The sequence below is a fragment of the Manis javanica genome, chromosome 3, assembly GCF_040802235.1.
Source record: "Manis javanica isolate MJ-LG chromosome 3, MJ_LKY, whole genome shotgun sequence".
Lineage (NCBI taxonomy): Eukaryota > Metazoa > Chordata > Mammalia > Pholidota > Manidae > Manis > Manis javanica.
In genome coordinates, this window is record NC_133158.1 from 163,662,474 (window position 1) to 163,684,823 (window position 22,350).

Below are 22,350 nucleotides of genomic sequence, written 5' to 3' on the forward strand. Positions count from 1 at the left end.
GGAGAGGAGAGGTCTGTGCAGGTCTGGGCATTGTCTGTGTGTCCCTCCGTACAGGGCAGTCTGTGTGTGTGTGTGCTATGTCTGTGTCTGTGTGAGGGAGGCCCCTGCCTGGCTCTGTGTGTTGGCTCTGTGGGTCTAAGTCTGGGTGTTTATATGTGTCTGTCTGTGAGCGTCTGGCCACGGCTCACAGGCAGCTGCAGCCCCAGCCCTGTGTCACAGGGTCTCCAGGAACACCCTGGGTGGCAGTAGAAAGTGTGCCACTCCCTGAGGGCAGTCACGCAGCCAGTCCAACAGCCGACAGCCTCCACAGCCTCCTACAACAGCACCTGCCTGCCCCCAAGGCCAGTTTGCCAATCTCACCCTTTCACTTCCTACTGCCCCTTTCCAACAGCCCCATGGTGACCCACTTTCCCCACACACGTCAGGGCCTGCTTCCCGCCAGACCCCTGCACACACTGTGTCTGTGTGTCTTTGTGGAGAGGAGAGGTCTGCACCGGTCTGGGCATTGTCTGGGTGTCCTTCCATGCAGGGGCATCTGTGTCTGTGTGAGGGAGGCCCCTGCCTGGCTCTGTGTGCTGCCCTGCGTGGAGCCCAGCCTCCCCCTGGGTAGGTCCATGCTGAGATCTGCCCAGCGGCCCTCACCGCTCCTGTCTGGCACATTCCAGGCCCCACTACCCCTCTCCCAGGAAGCTGTCTTGCCTGCTGTCCTACTGCCCCATGCTGCCCTCTGCCGACCCTTCTGGTGCAGGTCCTGGAAGGGTCCAAATCTCTGAGGGACCCCAGGGGTCTGGGCAAAGTTTACCCTCTGGTGCCCAGCTTGGTATGCCCACCTGGAGTGCCCGGCCCATAGCAGATGGCAGTGACAGAGCCCAGCCTGGCTGGGCCACCATCTGGGGAGGTGGGGGGAGGTGGGAAGGCTGAGGTGGCATGAGCACCTCATGCCAGGCACAGAATCTGACATCTTGCCACCATATTGGGCTCTCTTTCTCGCCAGTGTCTGTGCTGAAGGGTGGGAAAGAGGTGTTCCTTGTTATTTTTAAGTGTCTGGCGCCTTTGATAGAAACTTCAAAGGCAGTACCCCTCCCCAGGCCCCCATGGGACTTCCCGGGTGTGGAGGGGAGCTGGGCCCAGCCGGGGGGACCAAGTCAGTGGGGCTTCTCCCTGGGGTGCCCACCCCATCCTCCCGCTCAGCCCAGCTACCTCTTGTCCTGTCCCTCAGCCTCATGGTGAGGGGACAGCAGGCAAGGGTTGGGGCCGGGCCCTCTTCTAGCTGGAACACAGAACACTCCCCCCCTCATCTGGAGGGCAGAGCACCCCACATCTGGAAATCTAGCATCCGGTGGCGGGGGGGGCAAGTTTTTCACTTTTCTTCCAGATGTTTGGCAAGAGTATTGAGAAAGAAAGGGGGAGGGGGAGGGTCCACAGAGATGAGCCAGAAATGCCACAGGAGAAGACAGCCAGAGGGGGACACACAGGGAGAGGCCTCAGGCGGCCCCACTGCTCTCTGGACAACTGACTCTGGATGTCCTGGGGGGACCACCCACAGGCACAGCCAGAGAGACACTACCCAGTCTCCTCTCATTCATCAGGGGGAAACCAAGGCCCAGCACAGAGGACATATGCAGGGTTACCCCGACTCCCAGCCTCGTTTCTTTCATCCACATGCATTAGCAGCTTGAACCAGGGTAGGTGGGGGACATGGGCCTCCAGAGCCTCCGTTTCTAGGTCTGTGATATGTGGTGGGTGGGCTCGGGCAGCCAGCCAGGTCTACACAGTGCCACCTTCCTTTGCCTGGTACAGGAGGATCTGGAGTGGTGTCTTGGTCCCCTTCCTTCGTGTACAGTTCAGATGTGGTCCTGCAGTAGGGACAGAGAGCACAGAGCCATCCTTTACTTCCTCCCCGGGTCTGAGATAGAGGCTGGGGCTGGGACTGGGCCTTTGACTGTCTGAGCTCTGGCTTCTGGGAGCAACAGTGCCCCAGAGCTCACCCCACAGGACCCCTGTCAACCTATAACTAATGTCCGTTTACCAGCAGGAGCCCTGCAGGGAGCAGCAGGAGCAGTCCCAGGGCCAGCCCCCTGCCTGCCAGCAGTATAGGCCTTTGAGCTGGAGACAAGGCCGGGTGGGTAGGCGGGCAAGCAGATCAGGAGGGGAGGAGGCATTGTGAGAGGGAGGGGTGGGCAGCAGGCAACAAAGACAAGCCACACCAAGGCTCAGCACTCATCTCTCTCCCAGGTCCTAGACTGAGCTTGGTGCCTTTCAGGCAAGATCCTGGCATGGCCTGGGGGCCTAGAGAGCCTGGAGGCATGGGCGGGGCCTGGATCCTATCCCCTTGTTTCCCCCAGCTCCAGCATCTGAGAGGTGGCCACACACTGATGCGGACTCACACTTGCTACGTCCCACAGCACTCCCTACCTCCTTTCCTGCCCCACCCCCCAGCCAAGGGGAATGCTGGGGAAGAGGTGGGTGCTGACTTCTGAGGGGTGTGTGGATAAAGGCAGGACACCCCTGGCCATACCAGCCTACTCCTAGGTTACTTCAAGCCCCTGGCTTTGCACAGGCTGTTTCCTCCCTCTGGAATTCTTAAATGGGACCTCGACCCTGGTTGACCCATTGTCACCACCTGGTCTCAGTGAGACATCACCTCCTCTGAGAAGCCTCAGACTACCCTGGACCTTCTCCCTCTGCCAGGCTCTTGCTCTGACTCTCCATCCCTGCATACCTTAAAATGAGCTTGCTTCTTTGCTTTCTTGTTTTTAACACGTATCCCCCAATCCATAAGTGTCAGCTGGCATGGCAGGAATTTTTGTTCTTCCAGAGCTATATATACCCAGAGTCCAGAAAGAGCCTGGTACACATGATACACTCAATAAATGTTAGGCGAGAAAACTGTTGCATTCCTATACACTAACGATGAACTAGCAGAAACAGAAATCAGGAAAACAGTTCCATTCACAATTACATCAAAAAGAATAAAATACCTAGGAATAAACCTAACCAAGGAAGTGAAAGACCTAGACCCTGAAAACTACAACACACTCTTGAGAGAAATTAAAGAGGACACTAATAAATGGAAATACATCCCATGCTCTTGGGTAGGAAGAATTAATATTGTCAAAATGGCCATCCTGCCTAAAGCAATCTACAGATTCAATGCAATCCCTATCAAAATACTGACAGCATTCTTCAACAAACTGGAACAAATAGTTCTAAAATTCATATGGAACCACAAAAGACTGAATAGCCAAAGCAGTCCTGAGAAGGAAGTATAAACCTGGGGGGATTATGCTCCCCAACTTCAAATTCTACTACAAGGCCACAGTAGTCAAGACAATTTGGTACTGGCACAAGAACAGAACCACAGACCAGTGGAACAGAATAGAGAGACCAGATATAAACCCACACATATATGGCCAATTAATATATGATAAAGGAGCCATGGACATACAATGGGAAAATGACAGCCTCTTCAACAGCTGGTGTTGGAAAAACTGGACAGCTACATGTAAGAGAATGAAACTGGATTATTGTCTAACCCCATACACAAAAGTTAACTCGAAATGGATCAAAGACCTGAATATAAGTCATGAAACCATAAAACTCTTAGAAGAAACATAGGCAAAACTCTCTTGAATATAAACATGAGCAACTTTTTCATGAACATATCTCCCTGGGCAAGGGAAAACAAAAGAAAAAATGAACAAGTGGGACTGTATCAATCTAAAAAGCTTTTGTACAGCAAAGGACACCATCAGTAGAACAAAAAGACATCCTACAGTGTGGGAAAATATATTCATAAATGACATATCTGATCAGAGGTTGACATATAAAATATATAAAGTGCTTACATGCCTCAACAACCAAAAAGCAAATAAGCCAATCAAAAATAGGCAGAGGAGCTGAGCATACACTTCTCCAAAGAAGTAATTTGGATGGCCAACAGGCACATGAAAATATGCTCCACATCACTAATTATCAGGGAAATGCAAATTAAAACCACAATGAGATATCACCTCACACCAGTTAGGACGGCCAACACAGAAAAGAGTAGGAACAACAAATGCTGGCGAGGATGCGGAGAAAGGGGAACCCTCCTACACTGCTGGTGGGAATGTAAATCAGTTCAACCATTGTGGAAAGCAGTATGGAGGTTCCTCAAAAAACTAAAAATAGAAATACTATTTGACCCACAAATTCCACTCCTAGGAATTTACCCTAAGAAAACAGGATTACAGATTCAAAAAGACATATGCACCTCTACATTTATCACAGCACTATTTACAATAGCCAAGAAATGGAAGCAACCTAAGTGTCCATCAGTAGATGAATGGATAAAGAAGATGTGGTACATATACACAATGGAATATTATTCAGCCATAAGAAAACAAATCCTACCATTTGCCAACAACATGGACAGAGCTAGAGGGTATTATGCTCAGTGAAATAAGCCAGGTGGAGAAAGACAAGTATCAAATGATTTCACTCATCTGTGGAGTATAACAATAAAGCAAAACTGAAGGAACAAAACAGCAGCAGACTCACAGAACCCAAGAATGGACTAACAGTTACCAAAGGGAAAAGGACTGGTGAGGGTGGGTGGGAAGAGAGGGATAAGGGGATTAACGGGCATTATGATTAGCACACATAATGTAGGGGGGCCGCACGGGGAAGGCAGTACAGCACAGAGAAGACAAGTGGTGACTCTATAGCATCTTCCTATGATGATGGACAGTGACTGTAATGGGGTATGTGGTAGGTACTTGATAATAGGGGGAATGTAGTATCCATAATGTTGCTCATGTGAAACCTGAGCATAAGATTGTATAGCAATGATAGCTTAGTTAAAAAATAAATAAATAAGTGTTAGACAGCAAATATCCAAACACCTCATTTGCCACCTTTCACAGTGGGACTGGGACTCTTGCAAACTCCATCAGTGGAGTGGGGTGAAGGGTGATTGGGGAGTTGGGGTGGGGTTGCTGACTGACTGACAAGAATTCTGGTGACTGCAGGTGGAACCCTGGGACAGCAATGCAGCCTGCCACTGCCCCTAAGCCCACCTGCTGCCACCTCAACTCAGGCCTGCTTCCCATCCAGGCCCATGCATTGGCCAAGACTCCTCTCAACAGCCTGGAGAGAGAGGGTGACCCCAAGGGACAGGCTGTGACTCGACCATGATGACTAGCCAGCAGGTGGCGCAGAAGGGACAGGAAGCAGCCTTAGACTCCTGAACCCAAACTCCAGGGGGCCAAGCCCAGACCCCAGACTCCAGACCTGGAACCTAGAACCCCAACCCAGACCCCAGACGCAGACTCAGGATCTGAACCCCAAACTTAGAACCTGGAACCCAGTGCCCAGGAGCAGACCCCACTCTGGGGACACAGACTCCAAAACCCAAGAGGCCAAAATCAGACCTTAGTTCTAGACCCTGATTTTAGACCCCAGGACCCAGGACTCTAGACCCAGAGTCTAGGCCTGTGAACCCAAACGTGTACCCCAGACCCAGGCCCCAGGACAGGGGCTGCTGGTTTTCCACACTGGCATTGCCTGATGCACTGGTAGACAAGGGCGGGAAGAAGGAAGGGGTGAGCTCTTGGCGAACGGAGGGGATAAGTGCTTGGCAGACCTTCCTGGTAGTATTCAGAGGGGCATGAGGAATGTCCCTCATCCTGTCAGAGCCAGTTTGAGGAGATCAGAATATGGTGGCCACGTGGAAGGTGTTGGGGGGAAGGAGAGGGAGGGAGGGATGGATGGGTGAGGCCCGGCTGTCCCTTGGGTCCAGGATCTGGAGGCAGAGAAGGAGGGTCAGGCTCCCCACATGCCCTTGTCCCCTGGCCGCAAGCCCCACAGGCTGCCCCAGTCCACCCCATACCGCCCCTCCTGGCCCACAGCCCCTGGGCTGGGCCTCAGGCCCACACTTCCCGGAGGAGTCGAGAACGCGGCCTGGGATGGATCCAGAGCCCCACAAGTAGGTCAAATGTTGCTGTGCAGCAGGTCCTGGGGACCCCTTCCAGGTGTGGGCAGGCCCATGGCCCCACCAGGGCCCACACGTGTGTCCACACAGACGTGAACCCACAACCACACTCTGGATGCCCATAAATACAGCCACGGCACAAAGCTGCTAGTTCCTGCCCAACTACACAGACCGGGGGACTGAGGCCCCAAAAAGAGCAGGAGCTGCCCTGCAAGTCTGGCTGAAGAGGGCACGAGGCAGCCACGAGGACCCAGAGGAGAGGAATTTCTGCACCATCCACTCCCCTAGAGTCTTAGGTGAAAGTCTGACTTAGTCTGAGGACTTCCCAGCAGGGCTGCTCTGCCACCAACAGGATGTGGCCTGCTTCCCGGAGGCACAGCCCAGACCTTGAAAGACGGGAAGGAGTGGCAAGGAGGGAGGCAGAAGACTCCTTATAATCCTGTAACCCAGGCGGGTCCTGGCTGTTGGCCTCAGTTTCCCCATCTATACAATGGCCACAGACGCAGGGGCAAGGTGGTCCTGGGTTCAGAGGACAGTCACTGCCCCTGAGTGCCAGCCTGTCCTCACCACCCCCACACCACACACAGACAACTCTGTCCTCGGCAGGCCAAATGCAGCCCTCAGGCCCCTCCCTCTGCCCACTGTGCTGACGGGGACCAGATGCTCCAACCTTGTGGTTCTGGGGGTGGGGTGGCAGGACCCAGCGGGCTGGCAGGCAAGCCCTGGGTTTGGCCCAGGGACCTATAATCAGCTCCTGCCCCTCTGATCCCGGCCCAGGACTGACGCTTGGGGCTGTGGTGTCCTGGCCGGCTGTGGCCATGGCCACTATATTTGGGAGCCCAATTGAGCATGAGGGAGGGGTGGGTAGGCAAGAGTATCCAGGGACCAGGGCATCATGGGGGACAGGATGGGGGACACTGTTGGCCAGGCTTAGTCCATTATGGAAGGAGGGCATAGCCTTGACCTCAGTCTGAGGGGTGTGCTCTGTTCTCAGGGCCTGGCCTGGGGGCCACTGGCCCTGCCCTCAGTGTCTGGTCTATGGAGGTAGATTGGAAATGTGTCTTGGAAAGCTGAGCCCCTTACTTACCCCAAAGAACCAGAATGCAAGTTGGCGCATGCAGCCCGAGCACATGGGAAAGGGGCAGGGGGCTGGCAAGGGTGAATGGGAGGGGTAGAAAACTCTTGATGGGTGAGGTTTGGGTAGGGCTCTGTGAGAAAGCAGGGATGGGAGGAAGGGTGCCAACACGTTGGGCAAAGGAATGGAGGAAACGAGGCCTGAGGTGGGGGTCAGAGGGGAGGGGGTGAGGTGCAGCCTGATGCCTCTCTGAACTGGCCTGGACATTCCCCACTACTGGGCCAAACCCTATACTCTCCCACCAGCCGTTTCCCAAAGAGCAAATATTTATTGTCCTTGGAAGAAAAAAAAAGAGTCCCCTTTTAGGATCAGGGTCTGGGAGCTGCTACTGAGGCTTGCAGGGGCTCGGTGGTCCAAGATGACCAGAAACCCCACCTAGACACTGAGGCTGGAGGAAGGAGGGCGGGACACAAGCTGCCTCAGAGGAGAAGGGCTGTGGCTGCCCCAGGCTGCTGGACAGGAGCTCTTGCCTGGCCTCCATATCCCCAAGGCTTCCCCAGAATTGGTCTGAGGGTGCAAGGACACTGTCACCTCGGCATGAGGTGGGAACGCATGTGTGCCTGTGTAGATGTGTGCCATCTTGCATGTGCTCACACGCATCACTGTGGGCATCATGCGTGGGCATGTGTCACATGAGGCTGTGAGCACCATGCATATGAGCACGCCCACGGCTCCAGGCCCTGTGTGTGTATCCGTCTATGAGCCTGTTCATCTGTTGGCATGGGGCGGGGTAGGGGCATGTAGACACAACCTCTGTTGAATGGCCAATTCAGTCAAAAATGCAAGTAAATTTAGCAGGAGAAAAAAAAACCCTGTCAGTCAGATGAGGAGTCTGAATTGGGTGGTTGTTTGACTGGACGGACCAACTGTCTCAGGCAAACAGTGCGTGCTGGCTGGGGCGGGGAACTGGCTCCCCTGGGCCATCATGGAGAAATGGAGACGGGACCGACTACTTCAGAGACAAGGCACAAGGACCGAGACAGAGATTGAGGGAGAGAGAGAGACCAGAGATGGGGACAGATTCAGAAATAGGGAAGGGAGTGGTGCTGAGGAGGACCAGAGACAAAGGGAACAGCACACAGGGCTGGATGCACCTTCCCAGAGCCTCCGGACAATGCGTGCGCACACCCAGCTTCCTGCCAAGTATAAGGCAAATCTCATCCTACTCATCTCTCATCCTCAAGCGTCCCAAAGGGGACAAGAAGGGGTACCAGACCAGGATGCAGGAAGACAGTGTGAGCACAGGCAATCAGAACTGAGGGGACAGAGATGGTAGCGGTAGAGGCAAACGAAGGTGGGGGGTTGACAAGGAGGTGGTGGTGGTGATGACAGCAGGAAACGCAGTGGTGGCTAGGAAGGCCTCCCGCCCTTTCCATTTGCAGACCCCACCTAGCTGTGGTGGCCCCAGCAGACCCAGAGCTGTCCCCACCCTGCCCTATCCGGCCCCAGCTGTGTCCTTGCCTCCAGCAGCCACACAAATGCCCTCTGTGGCCCTGGGTGTGGAGCTGCATTAAAAACGGCCCAAGGCCCTAGCCAGGAATAGTTAGGGTCAGTTCCCGTTTCTACCTGTGTGAGTATTTATATATCTGTCCACCCACCAGTGTGGTTATGTCTTAAACAGACACACACACACACACACACACACACACACACACACACACTCGGGTTGGTCCCCTGTCCCACAGGTGCTTGGACCAAGAGTAGGCACACTCCTAAGCGCACACCTTTCTACACAAATCCTCACACTATACAGATGCCTTTGCACCAGTGTTCATGCACATGCACACACAGCCACACACTTTGCATGGGTGTATACACATATTACTGTACCTTTACATACACACAAACCTAACACATCACATAAGCTCACAGGTGAAGAAAGACCTTTGGGTGGGAATTAGGAGAATAGGAAGGAGAACAGAGGCTAAAGGCAAGAGAAACCAGGGAACCACAGCAGCCTGCCTGGCGAGGTCTGGGTGGCTGTGTGAGCACACAAGCACGAGTGAGCGTGAATGCCCAGGGGTTTGGACTTTTCTGCTGCCTCCTCCCCCACCCCATGGAGGGCGAGTCCCACCAGCACCCTGTTTGCAGAGGGGAAATAGAGGCCACAGCAGAGCAGCTGGGCCAGGGGAGGTCGGTGTCCCCATGATTGGGGATTTGGAGCCTTAGCATCTGTGTTGTTTTTGGCACACCCAGGCCAGATAAAGATGGGGTCAGAGCTCGGCTCTCGTGGGAAAGGACTCTCTGGAAGGCTCTCGACCCATTCCTTTCCCAGATCCGGGACCCCAGAGCAGGCAGAGGAAGGGCAAAAGGAAAGAAGGATGTCTGGGGCATAAGCAAGTCCCCATCAAGCTGGCCTGGAGGGCTGGGGGGAGACTATAGTAAACTCACAGGCTTACAGATGCCCAGGAATGTGGAGTGGCCCCTCAAACCAGCCCAGGGACCCCAAAATGCAGTGCCTGGAGCAGACAGAGAGGGGCGACACCAGGCACCCAGCTCTGCAGCTTCTGGACTTGACACCCTCTGCTCCAGGGAGCCTCACCCTTGAGCATGAGGGAAGTTCTTTGTGTCTCAGGAGTCTGCAGCCTGGTTGACAGAGAGGCTATTTAGGGGAGATGTAATGTTAGGGTATACCAAAGCATCATGTCCCACCCGAGCTAACAGGGGACCCAGTTCTGGTCCTGGTCTCATCACTGACTCCTGAAGCCTCTTCCCTTTTGGAGACCTCAGTGTTCACACCTGTAAAATGGGTGAGGTCTTAGGGCCGCTCAGAAGACACACAGTCTCCCCAGCCCAGTCAGTTTGGGGCATCCTTGGACCTGAGTCTCCACCTTCCCCTTCTTGCACCAAACTGCTGCCTCCCCAGGTATCAGTGGCTCACAGAAGGCTGGAGCTTAGAGAGCTTAGAGCCAAGTCAACAAGGGAGCAATCGGCTGGAATTCTCCTTGAATATAGGACTCACCCAAGGCTGTAGATAAGTGGGGAGGGACGAGGGGATTCAGGTGCCCCTCCGGGAGCCTTGCCTGACTGCAAACCCCACTGCTTAAAGAGGGCGCTGCCTTTAGGAGCTCTGGTGAGCAGGTAAGGAGGAACTAACTCCTCTGGTGGGTGTAGCAGGCCCTACCCCCACCCAGCAAGCCCAAGCCCCCTGCCTGACCTCAGTCACTGTAGATGCAGTCTGGTGACAGGAACCAGAAAGAGGGACTACAGACTGTAGCTGCCAAAAGCCCTCACCTCCTCCAGCCCCATCCCCTGACTTCAGGGTCCAGAGAGAGAATATGCCAAGCTGCTCACCCCCATTGTCTGGCTGAGAACGGTGACCACAGAGACAGGTGGTCAGGCCTGTGCTGGAGGACTGCATGAGCCCTCCCTGCAGCCCCAGGCCTCTGCAGGCTTCATTCACCCGCCTGGGAGTTGTGCTCTGGTCCCTCTACCATGACCCCTTGGGCTGCTCCCAGATTTGTTAAGGATTTTCCATCAGATGTGTTCAACCTCATAAGGTACCCTAGAGGAGGGCTTTCTAAGAACCCATGACAGGGACTTCTTCAGAGGCCAGAGGAGGGTCCTTCTGAGAAACTGAGGCTCAGAAGAAGAAGGCCTTCCCCATAACAACAGAAAGATAAGAGGGGGGCGAGAGAAGATGGGGTGTTTGGGTTCCAAAGCTCCAGCTAGTACCTCTCCCCTCCTGCAGAGATGCAGAACAAAATGATGTGTTTTCTACCATGGAGGACTCAGCAGGACCACAGGAATGACCCAGTCCTGCCCTGGGGAACTCACAGTCTCTTAGGATAGAAGCAAGTCTGGGAGTCTACGGTCTCGCTCTCTGGGGATGGCGGGGGAAAGGACAGATTCAAGAAGACCTGGAAAGGAAGGGACATTTGAAGGGCATAGGTGATCTCCCAAGCTGAGAAGGGGAGGGTGGACCAGACAGCAAGAAGCAGGGGCAGAGGCAAGAGCTCACTGAGGGTTCAGGCAGCGGGAACCCCAGAGCTGTGGGGCTGGCAGGGAAGTGGCTCCGGGGAGGGAAGTGGGGCCGCCAGCTCTCCAAGTCCACCCAGCACACAGTAGGTGCTCAAGTGTTTGAGGGATGAGTGACTTGATCCAGGGGCCACAGGAAGGCATTTGAGCAACAGAGTGGCTCCATCACCACCGAGCTTGCAGAACTTCTCCTTCTCTGTCCTCCCTCTCCTCTCTCTGCTAGCTCATCACTTCCTCTCTGCCATTACCTCCAAATAGCCCTCTGTGGTTACGCTAGAATGGGAAAATTGATGTGGAGCCCTGAGTTGGAAGGGTGGGGGTGGCCACCCTTCCATCTGGGACCCAGGAAGCCAGGAATGGCTTCCACAACCAGATGTGGAGCAGGGGTTGTTGCGCGGCCAAGATATGCCGCAAAGCCAGAGGTCAGGTCACTCCTGTTCCAGGTCAGGAAGGTGTGAAAGTAAGGGGATGCAGAGGAGTTGGCCTAAACCACTGGCCTCTCTACAGAGATGACTGAGTCCTCAGTCTTCAGGACTGCTTTCCACCTGGGAAATGGGGCTTCAGCGTTTTACCCACTCTTGAGGAGGCAGAGAGGCTGGGGAGGCGGAGTGGCGGCCCAGGGTGCACAGGAGCTGTGACTTTGGGCAGCACCCTGCCCTCTGTGGGCCCAGCCTGCAGCCCACGCCCCTCCATCCCTGGGGGGGTCTCAGAGCCATGCCTAGCCATCCTCCTGTTGTCCCCTGAGGACCTCCCAAGGTAACAACCCACCTGTCCCTAGTCGAGGCCCTTCAGCCTCTTCCAAACCTAAGGGGAACCTCAGAAGGCCCTGGGTGTTGGGAAAGCCTGGGCACTTGGTCTTGATGAACTGGGTGACCTCTAGAATGGCACTGCCCATCTCTGGACATCACTTTCCCACACACGGTTTTATAAACTTCCTCAAAGTGCTTCCCCTTTCTGACCAGTTTAGCCAATATCCACGGTGCTTCTAGGCCAGGCTCTGTGCCAGGTGCTGGATTGCCGGACAGACACAGTGCTCGTCCCAGCCCCAGATGTTCCCAGTGACCCTGCCATCTCACTGCTTCACCCAGGCAGTGCTCCCCAAGGCATTCCGGATGAGAGGGAACTGAGGCCCAGAGAGATGGCTCAGCCTGACCAAGGACCATCTACATAGAGCCTACTTCTAGGCCAAGCCGGTCCCAGCATCCAAACCTAGGGGTTCCCCACCCAAGATCTCCCCACCACAGTCCCCAGCCAGGACCCAGTGTCTGAGCTAACCCCTCCCACTGCCTCCTCCTTCCTGGCCCCCTCGTCCCCTCAAACCGCAGGGCCCAGCCAGCCTCTGGAACGTGTGCCCAGGACCTCAGTGATATTTTGAGTTTAAGAAAACTTTGCAGTCGGCAGGAGCTCTTAAAGGTTATAAATAGCATCAGCGAGAGCCCATGCTGGGAGAGGCGGAAACACGTGTCACACACGCCAGGGAGGGGGGTTATTCCTAGGCACAGCCCTCCCCCACCAAGTAGGGACCCACCAGGCTTCAGGGCATTTTACAACCACCGGAGAGGGAAGTCACACTCCACCCGGAAAGCATCTGGGAAAGGAGACTCCATTCTCAGCCCCCACCAGGGTCTGGAGCAGTTGGCCAGGTGGCCAGGGCATGTGGGGGCACTGCTGAAAGAGGCCTGAGGTGGCAGGCCTTGATCCTGCCCTATCCCTCCCTGCCATTAGGGTCTCCACTCAGATGCCCAGCATGGGAATCCGGGGCTGAGAAGAGTTTGGGAGCACGTCCACTCTACCTTTAGTCAGTGGCCTGAAGGGAACAAGCCCAGGGTGAAGAAAGGATTATTCCAAGCTCACCCAGGAGCTGGGTAGGGATCAGCCCCTCAATCCATGGTTCTTCCCACCAAATGCTGCTGCAGCTTCCCTTCCGCTTCCAGGGACCACAGGACCATACTTGCCCCACCTAATTAAAGCACAGCTGGAAGACCGCAGACAGCATGAAGAGCCCCCTGGTGTGAGTAATCACAGTCCTCACCTGGGGCTGAGCAGACCCTAGGGCCTCATCCCTCAACCAGCCCCCATATTCCCACTGCCTGTGAAGATCTCCCAATGAACAGATGAGGAAGGGATTGCTGGGGTGGCCAAGAGACTCCCTCCAGCCCAGGTGGATGCCCATGCATGCCCACCTGGACAATGTAGGCTGTGGACAGTCCAAGGCCAGCTGTGGGATCTCCACAAGCAGCTCAGCTCTCGCTTGGACCGCTGCAGTCTTGACTTTGTTTGAAGGCCGTGTGATTGGAGGACATGTTTTCAGAACCTCATCTTGGGGTACACAGCTATGGTGGCCTCCTCAATTCCCCCAACTACTTCATAATGTGCATGAACAGGAACCAGCAATCCTGCAAAGATCAGGAAACTGAGATGTGCCTGAGACTCCCACTGCCACCCCCAGCCTGGCCTCACTTCTACCCCACCTGCTGCCCGTGGTCCCCAGCAGATCTGGGGGCAGCAGCCAGGCCTGGCTTCCAGGCGCTCTGAACCTCAGGGAGCCCCAAAGGGTTTATGGGGCTCCCAATGAATGGGCCTGTTGAGTGCAGAGGGGGCCAGGCCCGAGTAAACACCACTGGGTCTGAGCTGCCATTCTCCCCCTGCCTCCTTCCCCAGGACCCAGGACCAAAATACGACTTCCTGTCCCCGGAACTGAGGGCCAGAAGCCCTCCTCAGAGCCCTGGGCTGGGGCTCACTGGAGGAACACAGCCTGCTGCTTGGGCAGCCCCCTAGGCTCGAGGGAAGAGAGGACCTTGGGTTTTCAGGTTCACAGGTCATCACTCAAGACCCAGCGGCTTGGGCACTTTATGAAGCCCCTTCAAGCCTTGAACTGCCCATCTGTTAATGACAGATCGAGAAACTGAGGCCACGAGCAGGAAGGAGACTCACAGGTCAGAACAGCATTGGGCCCCAGCCTCCTCCTTCCCTGGCCAGTGAGGACGGAAGAGTGGGAAGAGGCGGGGTTGGGGTGGGGGCACTCAGAAGAGGGAGAGGCTCCACGGGTGGGGGGGCAGGGCAGAGGGCAGCTTGACAGAAGGCAGGGGAGCTCTCCCTCTTGGATGCCACTGGAAAGCTGAAATCTGGCCTCCTTCTGGTCCTGCTCACAGAAATGGCCCATGTGCCCTGGGATACCCCTTGGAACTGCATGCTTGGGTGGAGCCCAGCAGCAGGCGCAGGAGCTGTGTACGTGCTGTTTGTCATAGTCTCATGATGTGCGCCCAGCCAGCCTAGTCTACTCCCTAGGCCTCATTTTCCCCACCTGGAGGCCAGGTGTTGACAAGCTCTCTGCCTCCCTTTCCAGTTTATGAACTAGAAAGTACTTTGGAAATTATAAAGTGTGGTACCCTCCCCAGGAGCCTGGGAGACCTGGGGATGGGTAGCTCCTGGGGGTGGGAGGCCCAGGAACGTGCCCTAACAGCCTGGGTGGTTGGGGTCAGCCACCTCACGTACTGGGCACTGGGGACTATGGCTGGAATGTGCTGAGTGGTAGCTGCCACGTGAATCATTACACCTAGTCAGGTTGAGCCTGGGACTTCCAGATGCAAACCGGCTCAGACTGGGCTTGGGCAGAAGGGCAGCCTCCAACCAGGGTCTCAGGGCCCTGGGGTGATGTTCCAGGATCTTGCACGATCTCTGCCTCCCCATCTGTCCCCCTCGGCATCCAGGTCCAGTCCTGGTTCTGCTACAGCTCTTTCCACAAAACCACAGAGGGAGGGTATCCTCTCTACAACCCATTTCCTTTGTGACCTCTGCTCCTTTGCCTATAATAAGCCAGCCCTGAGTCTGGGTAGTGCTCTGGGGACAGCCAGAAAGCGTTTCTTGGCTGCTTTCAATGCTGGGAGACTATGTTCCAGTGGGCAAGGGGCTGCAGGTCAGTCAGGACCAAGGCTGGATGGAATGAGGGCCCTCACATCTCTCTTGGCTGGGGGACCCTGGGTGCCCACTGCTGGGAGGTCAGGCCTTCTCTAGTCTCAGTTTTCCTGCCTGTTACCAGGGTATGAACAACCTTCAGCCTCCATTTGATTCCTCCAGGTGCCCAAAACATTAATGAAGTCACTCAAAGGAGCTGGTTTATACCTGATGATGGCCTGAAATTTCTGAGATATAGAATAGGCTGGAAGGAGCAGACAGGTAAACAGGAACAGACAGGAGAGTTAGTGGGAAAGAGGCTTGGCAGGGCAAGGAGGGGACCACTGAGGGGCACACATACCCCTGAGGGGCTGGCCCAGGCACCTGGCAGGCAGGGGCACAGAGGTGGGGGAGGGACCAGCCTAGGGTGCCTGAATACCAGTACACTTGGACCTGCCTCTGCTCCCCCACCAGGGGTCTGGGACAAAGTCCTGGGCTAGTATACAGCTTGGTAAAAAATAATTAATTCTCCTTTTCAAGTGAAAGCTCTGACTCAGGCCTTTTCCTGTCCTGAACAGCAACATCCTTGCTTAGACCTGAACCACAGAAGCTGCTCAGGACTATCCATGGCCTCCCCCACAGCCAACCTGAGTCTGCCTTGCATCTCTAACCTCTACTTGGAAGGCACCGTGGGCTCCAGGTGAGTGGGGTCCATCCAAGGGAGCCCTAGGACCTGAGCGTAGCTGGAAGGGGCAAGGCAGTGGTACCCCACTGGGTTAGCATGGTTGTGCCTGTGCCATGCCATGGGGCAGACATAGCATGCCTGTGTGGGGATGTCTATGGATCTAGTGTTCCTGCAGCAGGGGTCCTGTGCCATGTGATCAGAAGGGGGACAAGAAGCGCACATCTCCAGGTGCCTTGGGAGTGCTCCATACCTGGGACAGGTTCTCTCAGCCCTCTGTACCCCCAGCGTCCCTCTCTTCACTTTCTGGAGAGGTGAGAAAAACAGGCTTCCTATTGCAAGGGGAGGGGGCTGCCCAAGCAGCTGCTTCGGGAGCCTCCAGTGACTCATCCGGGTGGGGGGTGTTTATGAGCAGCCGAAATGACTGTAAAAGTGGCACCTCAGTTCACTTATGGCCTGGCCATCCCCTCCCCTACCAGTCCCTGCCTTGAAAAGTTTCCAGAGGGGGCAGGTACCTGAGAGAGGTCTGGGATTGAGGCTTGGTGGAGGCTCAGCCTGGGGCCAGGGTTCAGCCAGGGGTTAGAGGTCAGACTGGGATCAGGGTTGACATTGGGATTCAGGCTGACTTTGGGGCTAGGGTTGAGGGGATGAAGTATTGGGGGTCTGTGGGCCAATTTTCCCAGAGAGCCCCCAGGCTAGGGGTTTTCTGAGGGAGTAAGGCCAGGCTAGAGCTTGGAGAGTTGAGCCTTTGTCTTTCCTATTTGAGTCGGATGCCCACCCTGGCCCAAGGATCTGTATACCTTGGCCAGAGCCCTACTCACGCTAGTGGCAGCAGCAGGGGCCTGTCATCTTAGAGCCACTTCATCAGAGTCCAGCCTCTGCTCCAGGTCTGAGCTTCAGTGACCTCCCGTGATTCCTCCTGCTTGGCCTCAGCCTGGGGCCAGAGAGGGGCATCCCCACAGGGACTCACTCCTATACCCCTGACCCAAACAGTCCTTTCCATTGAAACTGACCTGAAACTGACCAGAAACTGACCCTGGTGCCCTGGGGCTTGCCTGTCAGAAGGGCAGGCTGGCTCTGCCAGGCACTGGGGTGCTGCTAGTTAATGTGTGACACCCCCACCCCCATGGTGGCACTTTAACCAGATGCCTGGGGTGAGTTAGGGGATCAGTAGCCCCACCCACAGTAGTGGGATGTCCAGCAGGGGCCTCTGGAGTGAAGCACATGAGTTATTGCTAGGGGAATGCCCAGAGCCCATCAGACCCCTCTCTGCAGCCCTGTCCTATCCACAGCCCAACAGAGTCCTCCCAAATACAAATAGTTTGTTTCCCATTCCCAAGTTTTCTGGTGTCAGAACCAAGAAGGACTCCTTCCCCCCATAAAGCCTCTAATTTTACCTCTCAGTTCCCCTAAACCCTCATTGAATGTTCTTTTCTTATCCCCAAGGGCAGGAGGTGATCAGTGGTCATGAAACCATAAAACGTAGAATAGAATCGCTTAGAAACAGAGACATAAAACTGAGACCATCAAAACAAAACACTGAAGAACCGTGAATGTTCTTAAGATGCCCACTCTGGGTATCTGGGCTTCTTTTCCTGATCCCAATAAACCCACACACCATAGGGAGCAGACTCCCAAATCACAGGCCCTCCAGCACTGGAGATGGGGACACAAGGAGGAATGGAAAGGAGGTCCTCTACACCACACAGAGGAGCAGGATCCTGGCAGAGGAAACTACACAGGCAAAAGCAGGCCAGTGGGCATGGGGAGGTGGCCAGCAGTCAGTGGACAGTGCCTGTTGGGCAGTCATTTTGAGAGGAAACTGCCTCAAACAGCACAGTCCTTAAATGCCAGGATAAGAAATGTGCGGGTAGTGGAACACGGAGGAGGGCGTGGCCACAGAAATGTATGAAGACCCCTGTGCTTACCCTCTGGGAGATGGGTGCACCGCCAGGAAGGTTGGCTGAGCTAGATTAAAGCTCGGACTTGAGGACCCACTCACGCTGAGGAAAGGGGCCATCCTCGAGATGAGGGGGGCAAGTTGGGGAGCTCTAAGGAGCTCAATGTCCTCAGACTGAGTCTGGGAAGCCCCTAGAGCCCGTGGGTCTGGACATCCACCCTTGGAGGCACTAACAGTCAAGTTAAAAAGTGTCCTTCGAGTCAACTGGTCAACTCCCCATTTTACAGATGAGGAGACTGACGCCCAGACAGCAGGAGAGTCCTCCCACCCAGGACACACAATTGGTAAGTAAGTGAGCAGGGGCTACCACTTAGCCCAAGTATTTTCCAGGGCCACGATGTCACATTAGCTTCCGCATGACCATCCTTGAAGCCCTCCACTCCAGGCATCCCCAGGCCCTCCGGCACCTCAGCTTCTCCACCTGGTACTGAGATGTAAGGAAACGGTCCGAGGCCCCTCGTAGAGCGCTCGGGCGTCCTCCCCCGCTCCCCTGGCCGGAGCGCTTAAGCGCTGCCCCCACTTCAGGTCCCTGCTCCCAAAGTAGATTGCCGGTTGTCCCCAGTGGAGCAGAGTCAGCCAAGAGCGTTTAGGGGTGTTTAGGGCTGGGAGAGGGAGACGGGGCCCGAGGGTGGGGGTCCCGCCTGAGCCCCGGATCTTGCAGCCTTGAGCCGCCGGGGTGGAGTCAGGGGCGGAGCCGGAGAGGCCGGGCCCACCTCTGGACCGGTCGAGACTCGGAGAGACCTGGTCTGGGGAGAAACTGGGGCGGGAGAGAAGGGAAGCTGAGGCCGGAGACGCAGGCAGGGGAGGGGGCGGGTCTAGGGCACGGCGGATCCACCCACTCGGAGATTCCCGAGGCTGGGGGTCCAGGAGAGTGCAGGGTGGGGCGGCGCGGGACGGGAGGACGCGGGCGGCAGCGGCGGCGCAGCCAGGCTGGGGCTGGCGGCCCCGCAGCCTCTCCAGGGTCCCGGTCCAGCCCGAGCGGGAGTCCCGCGGGCAAGCAGACAGCGCCTCGGCTGGCGCGTGCCGGGTATCTCCCGTGAAGAGGGCCTGCTGCGCGGCTGAGGGTCCCTATCCACCGGCCAGGGCCGGACGATCAGAAAACATAACGTCTGCGCCTTCTCGGAGGAGAGAGTCAAGCGGCGGCAGCGCCCCGGAATACGGCTCCGGGCTACGGCCCCAGGCCCCGATGTCAGAGCCCTCTGGGTCCCGTCCCCTCCACACTCACATCCCGTTGCTGTGCGGTCCCTGGCCGCGGCCTCTAGAGAAATATCCGGGGGCAGCGGGCAGTGGGCGCCGCTCGGCCGCTCCACACACCCGCGTCGGAGGCGACGACGGTGGGGCGGGGGCGGGGAGGCCCAGGGCGGGGGCGGGGAGGGCAGAGGCCCCGGGCCGCGGGGGGAGGGGAGCGGCAGACGCCGAGGCGAGGGACGCGCGCGGCGGGCGGCGGCTCCGGGCGGCGGCCGGACGGGGGGCGCTGGAGACCAGGCGGAGCAAAGGGGACACCGAGCGCTCCATGAAGTCCCCCCGGGGCCGCGGACGGGGTCCTGTCCTGGGGAGGCTGTCGGGGGGTCCCCGACATCCATGGCTAGGCGGGGGCCGCGGCGGCGCGCTCGGAGTAAGTAGGGGTTTAAGGGCGGGCTCCCAGGGGATGGGGCCGCCGTTGGGTCGGGTGACTCCGGGCCTGACTGGCAGGCTGGCTGGTCGTCTCGTCAGTTGGCGGCGGCGCCGCCTCGGAGTCCGGTGGAGCCGCCAGCCCCGCGCCGCTGGGCTCGGTGGCTTTTTTGGAAACTTGCAAATGTTTTCGTAGAGAAAGAAGGGGGAGGAGAGAGAGGGAGCGAGGGAGTGACCGAAACGAAGCTTTGGGCTGCTGGAAGAACGGAGGCCAAGGCCGGGGGAGCCGATGGACTGGCTACTGACAGGCAGATAGAGCGCCCCGGCCGCAGGCGCGCTGCAGCGGCGCGGGCGCAGGCGGGGCTCCCGCTGAGGATGGGGAGCGGATGCCGGAGGCGGCGGCGGACGGGCTGGGGATCCGAGGGGCAGAGCGAGGAGCTGGCTGGCGGATCACCGTGGGGCTCCGTGCGGTTGCGAAGTTGGGATCGCGTCCGCAAGCTGCACGCCCGCGCGGCCCAAAACGTGTCCCCCGCCACGCCCCCGCCCCCATTTGAGTTAGACGCTGACTAAAAATAACAGCCCAGCTCGCCCCCCGCAGACCGCGACCCCAACCCCTCCCCCGACCCCTCCTCCACTGGGCGTGGGGCGAAGCCGCAGCTCCTAGTTCCCTAAAAGAAAAAGAGAAAGAAAGAAAAAGCAGCGCGGGTGGGGGCTCGGGGGGCGGGGGGCGGGCCGGGGGCGGGGGGCCCAGCCATATGGATGTGATTTCTCAGCTCCGAGGCAGACGGGCAGCTCTACAGCGTTCGGCGCCCGCCCGCCGCCCGCCGGGCCCCCGGCTGCCTCCCTTCCTGCCTCCCTCTCTCTCTCTCTCCTTTGCGCTCGTTCGCCCTCGGCGCATGGGCCCCGCGCCGGGCCCCGGGGCCTCGGGCCGCCGGGCCGCCAGGGTCCCTTAGGCTCGGGCGTGGGCGGGGCAGCCGGGCCTGACGCAGCTCTGTACCCCACCACCACTAGCAGGGCCGGCGGCGGCGGCTGCCCCGAGGGACGGGGCCCTAGGCGCTGGCGATGGGGGCCGCCCGGATCGCGCCCGGCCTGGCGCTTCTGCTCTGCTGCCCGGTGCTCAGCTCCGCATATGCGCTGGTAAGTCTCCCGCCCGCACTCCAGCACAGGCTGCGGGCTTGTTCTGGAGTCCCTGGGACGGGTCTAGGGCGCAGAGCCTTGGGTTCCACAAGTAATCTGAACTTTGGGTCGGGATCCCCTATGACCCGAGATCCTCGATGCCTGCTGTCTCTGAGGTGTCTGGGTTCCAAATGCTTAAGATCTCCCTATTTCTGAAGCCTTGGTTTGGGGTCCCAGGTCTGGAAGTCTGTGGTCGCGTTTCCCCAATCTTCTACTTCTACGAGCACCACCGCTCTGATTGTTATCTCCCTGGAAGTTGACAGTGTGATCTAGCGGAAGATGGGCATTTGCCCTGATATAGGACCCCACAGACTTTGGGGGTTTCTGTTTTCTGCAAGTTTTGTTTGCGATCTGGGACACAGGGCTTTGAGTCTGAGGTCAGAATCACCCAGCCAGGGGTAGGATTTAGGGGTCTCCTCTGGCTCTGTGATCATATGCATGCATACACACATGCACCCATGCCCAGTAAAGCTCAGAGTCGAAGCCATTTGTCCATGAAGTCGGGTATGTCGTGGCACTGAGGAGGAATGGAGGTTCCCTGAAGGAGACTGACCTCACAGAGCACGCTTACAGGAGAAACATGCTGGTGGGAGACTCCTGTGAGTGAGGGACACCAGGAAGATGGGGAACTCCCATCTCTACTCCATTAAGAGCAGAGGCCAAGAGATGGCTGGAGAGGGAAGAGACAGAATGGGAGGTAAGACTAGAGAGACAGAGACAAAGAAGCTTGGGGACGAGAGTGCCCCAGAGCAGGAGGAGTAGACAGACAACAATAGCACAGAAAAATACGGAGAGACTCCCAGGGGCCAAGAACTGCAGACTTGGAGAGGTAGCACCCTCCTCATCCTGGGCTAGGGTCTGGGGGTCATTTCCTGGGGAGTCAGTCAGATCCCACAGCAGCACTGTCCCAGGGCACCAGCCTGTTGCTGAAGAGGCTGTCTGCCTGTTGACTTGAAGGCCCCTGCCACCTTCCCCCCTACACACACAAACACCTCCCAGGTGGGGGCATCTGCCTTCTAGAGAGACAGAATGGCAGGAAGGCAAACAGGCAGCAGGCAGGCAACCGCCTCCTCCTGACCAGCTCCCTACCCAGGCAGAGCCCCAGATGCGAAGGCTGGAGCTCTGGGTTCCTTCAGCTCTGCGTAATAATGCCTATAACCTTGGGCTGTCCTTCTCCACACCTCAGTTTTCCTATCTTTAAAAAAAAAACAGCAAAAAAAAAGAAACGTTTGCCTGAGAACCCCCTGATCTGAGGCTCTCCTCTCCTATGTGGGCCTTAGCACACCCCATTCACTGGTGCCCATGCCCTCACGACTCTGGTATTCCAAAGCCAGAGACATCACCCTATATGAGGACTTATTTAAAGATGAAGAAACTGAGGTTCAGAGACACTTAGCTTCTTGTGCAGAGATACTCCAAACACTGGTGTGTGGCAGGGCCCAGAGTGGTTTCCTCCCCTGCCCTCAGGCCCAGCTCACCTTTCCAGGTCCCCCTGCAGGGTGTGCCAGCCAGCTCAGTCTGTCTGCCCATACTCAGGATAGACAAAGTGATGGGTGTGCATGTCCTCAGAGTATGTGTGTCAGAGCAGGCCCTTGGCAATAGACATGGTGGTCTCTGGGGCTGTGTGAGAGTCCATGTGTGTTCTCATGTGTGTCCGAAGCTATGAGTCTGCACATGACTTGCAGGGGCAGTTATGCATGTGTATGTATTTGTGAGCACATGTGCACCCAGGTCTATTGTTTTCTTATTTTTATTTAATAAATGCTTTTGCAGTGATTTCTACTTGCTAGACATTGTTCAAAGCACTTTTCAGTATCAACTAGCTTAATCTTCCCAACAATCCTCTAAGAAAGGGTCTGTGGCTGTCCACATTTTTTAGTTGACCTGAATCAAAACTACCATTATTTATTGTATGCCAGCCAAGTGCCAAGCCATGTCCC

The 22,350-nt window shown here is 56.7% G+C and overlaps 1 protein-coding gene and 1 long non-coding RNA gene across 16 annotated transcripts in view; one reads left to right on the forward strand and one right to left on the reverse strand.

Moving 5' to 3' along the window:
- Positions 1–18,970, reverse strand: LOC108396489 (uncharacterized). Of its 2 annotated transcripts, none has more exons than XR_012129493.1 (4): positions 18,849–18,970; positions 13,271–13,483; positions 1,201–1,856; positions 1–1,002 (listed from the first exon to the last, which is right to left on the reverse strand). It is a non-coding gene; the product is annotated as an uncharacterized lncRNA (long non-coding RNA). The 2 variants fall into 2 exon arrangements; XR_005053951.2 differs by lacking the exon at positions 18,849–18,970 and adding an exon at positions 16,485–17,840.
- The window catches only part of PTH1R (parathyroid hormone 1 receptor), a 24,953-nt gene continuing 18,125 nt past the window's right edge, over positions 15,523–22,350 (forward strand). For 2 of the 14 annotated variants that reach the window (XM_073232273.1, XM_073232278.1), the window contains exons 1-3: positions 15,523–15,681; positions 17,851–17,907; positions 20,246–20,371. In XM_073232273.1, the coding sequence (XP_073088374.1) occupies positions 20,297–20,371 (75 nt within the window). In that variant the 5' untranslated portion in view covers positions 15,523–15,681; positions 17,851–17,907; positions 20,246–20,296. Of the gene's footprint in view, positions 15,682–17,844; positions 17,908–19,016; positions 19,239–19,962; positions 20,372–22,350 lie in introns of those variants that run through there. The other 12 variants (XM_073232282.1, XM_073232280.1, XM_036991503.2 and 9 more) reach the window with 11 other exon arrangements.